At 41.3% G+C, this 6,559-nt stretch overlaps 1 protein-coding gene across 1 annotated transcript; it reads right to left on the reverse strand.

Moving 5' to 3' along the window:
- Nucleotides 1-648: 648 nt before the first annotated feature.
- Nucleotides 649-6,269, reverse strand: LOC307088547 (uncharacterized protein). Its single transcript, XM_079754478.1, has 6 exons — nt 6,213-6,269; nt 5,119-5,294; nt 4,262-4,517; nt 3,523-3,700; nt 2,940-3,117; nt 649-2,629 (listed from the first exon to the last, which is right to left on the reverse strand). The coding sequence occupies exons 2-6, from the start codon at nt 5,263-5,265 to the stop codon at nt 2,180-2,182; spliced, it is 1,209 nt and encodes a 402-aa protein (XP_079610604.1). The 5' UTR covers nt 5,266-5,294; nt 6,213-6,269; the 3' UTR covers nt 649-2,179.
- Between the last annotated feature and the right edge of the window lie 290 nt (nt 6,270-6,559).

A 6,559-nucleotide genomic window follows, 5' to 3' on the forward strand; every position in this document is an offset into this window, starting at 1 on the left:
TTAATCAGACAACGTGTTTATATCTAGGCAGTAGGTTATATGGTAGAGTATCTGTGGTATAAAGGCTGGGAAGAATTATAAAGGCTGGGAAGAATTATAAATATGTACAATCCATAACGATAGCTCTCTGGCTCATAGCTGAGCAGACCAGAATACCTCCCATTGCCAAGTCGTATCTAAGTTCCATCCTATTTACTGAAGGAGTGAAGAACGTTTCCGTTGCATAAGAACCTTACGGGAGGGTAATGATTGTTCCAGGTATTAGTCAAACCCTCAGGCGTTACCAGGGAAACTAAATTATGGCTTGTGAAAAACTTTATATTTGGATTGTAAAACGCATGCAAATATAAATGAATGGTCTTATTTTATTTTCTTGGCAAGTGACCATGGTATAAGCAGGATAATGCCCTTTGAGGTGTCCAAAACATGTTTGATCGATCGTAATTAAAGTGGACTACCTTTTGAGGGAGATGAACTCAAACAGAGTATACATTTAATAAGCATGCAATACGAATAAGATAAAGCATAATTATTAAAGTATTTGAATTGTTTTATTATGTTGGTAAGCAAGAAGTAGAATAAATGGGATAATCCCCTCAATGCAGGGCAAGTAACAGTTTGATATGCCCGGCTCTTGGAAAGTTACCGTAAGCCGGGCATATCAAACTGTTTATTTAAAAACTGTTTAGTTGACCAAAGTGCTAAAGAAACAAAAAAAACAAAGATAAAACAAAAAACAAGTAACAATCATACATTTGAGACAACGATAATAACAGTAAAAATACTAATAACTAGAAAATGCATTTGCTGCAGGAAATGCGGTAAGTGCAAATCAAAGGTCTAAATGGTGTGAACAATGTAAACAAGCAAACCATTTAAGAAATGTAGATAGTTGTTAACAAATAAAGTGACAGCTGAATGAAAAGCGCAAAGCATTGCTAAAAATGCAGAAATGTCAAATGAATTGAACTAAAGAATTAAAAAATTGCACTGCTTGCTTGCGTGCGCGCGTGTGTGTGTGTGTGTTTAAGAGGATAGCGAGCCAGATAATTGTGCATGCCAATGTCAAAGAGGACACCTGATGTGCCTGTTCAAATGTATTCTCTATCAGGGGAAAAGCTTGGATTCAAGGACTGTTATTTGGTCTGCTAATGGCAGGAATGGGAGCAGAATCGCGACACCCTTTCTTGAACTCTGAATAGCACTAAATGTAGTTGCTTCACAGGCAGCGCATCTTCCCAACAATATCAGTTTGCATTGGTACCCCCTTCTCCCTTTTTCTTTTGTTTCTCGGTGCGTGATTAAAAGTGATTAAAAGTAGCCCAATAGAGCGGGAAAAATTGCCCAATCTGGCAAAACTGCCTGAACGTCCTCCAAAAGTAGCCCAATCCGGCGAGAAAAACCGCCCAATCTGGCAACACTGCTGAACGTCCTCACGCTCCAGCGTCAACGTAAATCATTGAGACCAACTGAAAACGATTGAGTTACGATGTCTTAAGAAGTAGGATTGTCAGAATGGGCAGACATCTTCAATGAAAACAGCTGAAAACAAAGCCGGTAGGAAACTAAAACTGATTCTGAAGAAAGTTTAAATGATATCGAAATTCCCTTTAGATATTATTGATGATACAAGTTAGTTACGTCTTAAACAGTAGAAGTACCAGAGTAGGGAGGACGGCGCTGCAGTATTTTAAAAATATAATATCTTAGAAAGTATAAAATATTTATAGAATCTGAAAAAGAAGCGCGCGATTCCAAGCTATTCTGAACGTTTTAAAACTCTAGGTGAAAAATTGAGGAAGGAGATAGGTCCCAAAGTTTGTGGAGAATAATAAAGAGGAAAGAAAGAAAGAATAAAACTTATGAATAGTTGAGCGCTGCATGCAGCACTCACCTAATAATGACAGTATGATGATAATGTTGGCTAGACGTTGCCACAAGGCAAAGAATCAATGTCCAATCATGATCAAAAGATTAAAATATGAAATAAAGAGGAGGTAAAAGAAAGGTTATACTGAATTAAAGGCAATAGAGTAGAGATGAGGTTTAAGATTTGATTTAAAAATAGCAACAGAGTGGGACCATTTAATAGAAGATCATAAAGGTCTAGGAGGCTTATGTAGTGGAAGTAAATCAGTTAAATTTTTTGACCCTAAACCATGTAGAGATTTATCCATCCCTAACAAACAATATGAGTAGCCCTGCACTGAGAGGCAACAGGGCTGGCTCTGGATACAGAGATGACAATTTTGCTGCTTAAGTTGACTTTAAGAAAGCAGACTTCTTTCAGGGCTATCTCCAATTTGTCGATGGTGTCACAGCCCTCGTCCATTGCCTCCTTCAGCAGGCTCCTGAGATGGTCATCTGTCAGCTCCAGGACCAGGTCAGACTCCCTGCCAAACACTTTCCCACTCAGAACCCTTTTTAAGTCCTCTTTGCCGTATTTCATATCGCAGAGCCCACAGTCCACGTACTGGCTAGGGGGGAGGTTCTGGGGGAGGTTCTCCAGCAGGTGGTCCCGTGGGCAGTAGAACTTATCCTTCAGACGGACGCCGAGGATCTTCATGGTGAAGGTCTCCAGGGGGGGTGGCGGATCACAAGGTGAAGGAGGGGTGCTCGTCTGGGTGGACTGGATATTAGAGGGGACATTCACATTAGTGGGGAACCGTCAGGCTCAGAGAGAGACCTGCTTCACAAAAATCATCGACGGCAAAACCAAGTCTGAAGCCGCAAAATAATTGCAGAAAAGTTGAACTATTGACGTGGTCCTATTAGGACCGATGGAGAACACAAATCCTTAACCCACAAGCCAATGGTCAAAGGTCCAAATTTTGAGTTGAAGCCAAGTTAATGTTGCAGGCCTGCATACAAAATATCTCCAGAATGAGGAACGTTCCATTGTTCAATGCAAGGGATGCATTCTGAGAAGACTGCTGTACCTTTCCTTGTCCATAGTTCTCCTTATTGGGCAGCATCTGGTCCGAGGTGACCAATGGTACGCCGAAGTGCGGTATACCTGTGAACAGCTGATCGTCCAGAACCTTGAACCTGGAGGAGTCTATGAAGAGTAATCTATCCGACCAGCCCCCTTTCAGTCTCTCCAAGACAACAAGACTCCTAAAAGACACAACATTAACATCTGTTACCACCACACCCCCAATGATAAAACACACACACACACTAAACTCCCACTATGGTCTGGTAGTCTGGTAGAAGGCTTTCTCTAGAGCCATCGTTTTGTCAATATTCTTGCACAACAGGGGAATTACATAGTAGAAGAAGGCGGAGCTCCAGTGTGAATGTAACGCAGACAACTGACTTTCAGGAGTGGAAACTGACACTTTTTCTTTTGCAGTTTCTAGACCAATCAAAAAATAGCCTTTCTTTATCACAAACGGCGGAAATACATTGTGGTAACATAAACTATAATCCCTGCATATTCTCAATGTTTGTATGTTCATTTTTTAATCAAGTTTACATTTTGTAAGCCAGTGTTGTGCTATGCGGCAGGTATGCGTGTACTTGTTTTTTTCCATGTTGATGAATTCTTGTCGTAGTCCAGTGTCGAAGACCACCACAGACCAGGTCTGGTCTTCGGTCCTCATGCTGCTTCTGAAGAACTGGGACTTCTTATTGTGGATGAGCTCTGAGACCTGCTGAAGGTAGCCTTGCACAGAAATCGGCCCCTTTCTGGTCGAGCCTAATAATACAATAAATAAATACAAACAATAATAATTAAATTCATAACAATTTATTGCAGGAACTCAAAGGTCTTGTGCATAGTGTGTATGTGTGCGTCTTCAATTGAAGAACAGATCTAGACTTTTAATTGTATGGTTTTGATTTACGTTATGCTTTGTTACATTGAAGATACTCATAACAGAATATCTAACAAGAAATGAAAACACAGTGATTGTGTTTACATGCACTTCTCGATCTGATATGTTGTTTTTTTTTAAGATGACCGTTGCGACTGCAAGACTTTCTCCCATCAAGGTTTTTCAAGATGATTAGATCTTGGAAACATAAAAGGCTTCTACTAGACAGTCTGAAAGCATGTTGATTGTGTAATGGGTGTGACTTAATTATCTGGCCTTTTGGTGCATGCACAAACTTATTCAGACCTAGATTTGGATTACGCTGTTTGTGTGACATGACATCGGATGAGGTTTGGGCTGTTTTACACAGTCAGACTTGGTTTTCACATGGCTGTTTCTAGTGTTCATGTAGCACCTACAAGAAGGGTTGGTCTGGGGCAAACCTTGGGTCTGGTCTGGACATCTGGCTCTTAACCGTCGTGAAGGTCCCGCTCTCTGGGCTGAGTTGGGGGATTGAGGACCCAGAGGTGGAGGTGAAGATGCGGGGTCCAGCGGGCTGAAGTCAAGTTCAGTAAGCCGGGGGAAGGTCTTCTTCACCTCAAGGTTCTCCCGCAGCAGAGAGATAAACACTTTGCATGCACTCTCTCCTTTGTTCTGAACCAGATCCAACAGAGCCTCCAACTTGTTCTCCTTGGCTGTCTAATATACACAAACACACACACACACACAAATACACAGTATACAAACAAATATGCATATATAAAATCAAATAAAAACAGTAGAACAATATATACACACAAATAAACCATACACGCACATATATAATGTACATACATACATATACACTTAACCGTTGCTATAACACTCTTATTGGGGTGTATCAAGTAGCTAATTATTTTACACTGCCAAAAAAAACACGTGCATACGGCGGGTAGGTTCCAAATATACATACGTTTGCATAAATCAATTAAATATTTGAATCGCCTGACAGCCCTAATATATATTGTGGCGATCATGGCCGCAGTCGCCTTGACCGGGTGCTAAAATAGATCCTGGGAGGGTCAGGGGAAGAGACACTGCCGCCAAGGCAGTCGTGGTTGCCAGTAATATGTGTTTTTTGTGTCTGTGTGTGTGTTAAATAAAGGCAACTCTCGGGGTTGTGTGGTGTAGGGAGCACGAGAGTTGCAACCTCCTTTAACCTGGGCTCCGGGCTGGTTCCTCTTCTGTAGTCGCCACAATATGTATATGTAGAGGGTGGACGGAGGGAGAGGGGGAGAGAGGGGTGAAAGGGGAGCTGTACCAAGGTTCTGTACTCCCTTTCCGGTAGGTCGTATTCCGCATGGAATTCATTCAGTATCAATTCATGGTCGTAGAGAATATCAGCCAATCGCACCCGGTTTCTCTTGACAAACTTAACATGGAGGTCTGGCTCACAATGCGCATTCATCCTGATTGGCTAGATGACAGGAGGGGTTCCTGAAAGATGAGAAGAGTCAAGTGCGCACACACACACACACTGATTAGTGATTTTTATAAAGGGTGTTTTCGGACCCGAGTCGCTGTTTGTCCTTCTGTTTTGGCACTCAACACTTTCATGTTATTATTCAGTAATAAACACATTGCACATAGATATTTTTGAAAAAAAAAAAATAATAATAATAATTTCATTATCACGTTAATTGTACTTTTTTTTTTTTTAAATCACGAGAGGTGGTCTCGGTTTGCTCTCAAACGAACCCTGGGGCGGCTCTTGTGAGGGAGATGTGAAAGCGAACGCACCTCGGTCCGAGCCAGTTCTTAAAATCATACGCCTCTTTGGACGTAACAGGCACACGTTCAGCCGCGCGCATTATGGGAATTATTGGTAGGTAACTTGACTTCAAGATTAGCAGCACATTGTCGGACCGTCGGGTTAAAATGAGGCGTAGCTCCACATGGAGCAGAGGAGACGGGACGTCTATTGGATATTTGGGTCCGATATCCAATAGACGTTCCGTCTCCTCTTTGCCCCACGTTAAGCCACGACTCATTTTCACCCAACGGTCCGATGAAAGCTTCATCCTGATATATTCAACTGTAGTTGATCTAACAAAACCCAGAAATGTCTTTCCTCTAATTCACACACACACACACACACACACACAATCTATATTTGATTAGTCTTTAACACAATAAGGCGTGTTACGGCCACCATTTTGGGCCGTCGATATAAGTTAACTGGCCATCAAAATGTTTGGCAGCAAAACATCGACTGGACACAAACGTTGAAACCTAAAATATGCGTCGTATTTAACTTGGCATTGTTCATTAATAGCCAATCACATAATTCGTTGCGTATACAATTAAAGTAAGTATTTTGTACTATTAATATTATTGTATAGCACAAATGCTTACCTTTAAACTGGCGCCATTCTCTTCATACTTTCTCTTTCGCGCTTCTTTTGTTTAAATTTCGAGAGCGCATTGTACAGCCAATAATTTCTGCGGACGGCAAGACTACAACTTCCGCCCCCTTTTTCTTAAAGGCGTATAAACCTCATACGTTCTGTTCTAATGCATTCTAGCTTTCATATCTCGACTATTTTAACTACCACGATTGAAAGACTTTGAAGAATAAGATATGACGTTGTACGGAAGGGGATTAGTTCTGAGTTTAAAGTCAGAATTCTGAGATTTCAATTGTCAATGGAAATATATTTAAAATGTATGAACAGCAAGGGCGTAGGAACCGGGGGGGACGG

Source organism: Pollachius pollachius (assembly GCF_949987615.1).
Source record: "Pollachius pollachius genome assembly, chromosome: 17".
Taxonomy (NCBI): Eukaryota; Metazoa; Chordata; class Actinopteri; order Gadiformes; family Gadidae; genus Pollachius; species Pollachius pollachius.

Coding starts and splice junctions, on each gene's coding strand:
- LOC307088547 (XM_079754478.1), bottom strand. CDS start 5,265: ATGAATGCGCATTGTGAGCCAGACCTCCATGTTAAGTTTGTCAAGAGA. Junction 3,701..4,261: donor ATGTCCAGACCAGACCCAAG/GTTTGCCCCAGA, acceptor TTGTATTATTAG/GCTCGACCAGAAAGGGGCCG. Junction 2,630..2,939: donor AGAACTATGGACAAGGAAAG/GTACAGCAGTCT, acceptor TCTAATATCCAG/TCCACCCAGACGAGCACCCC.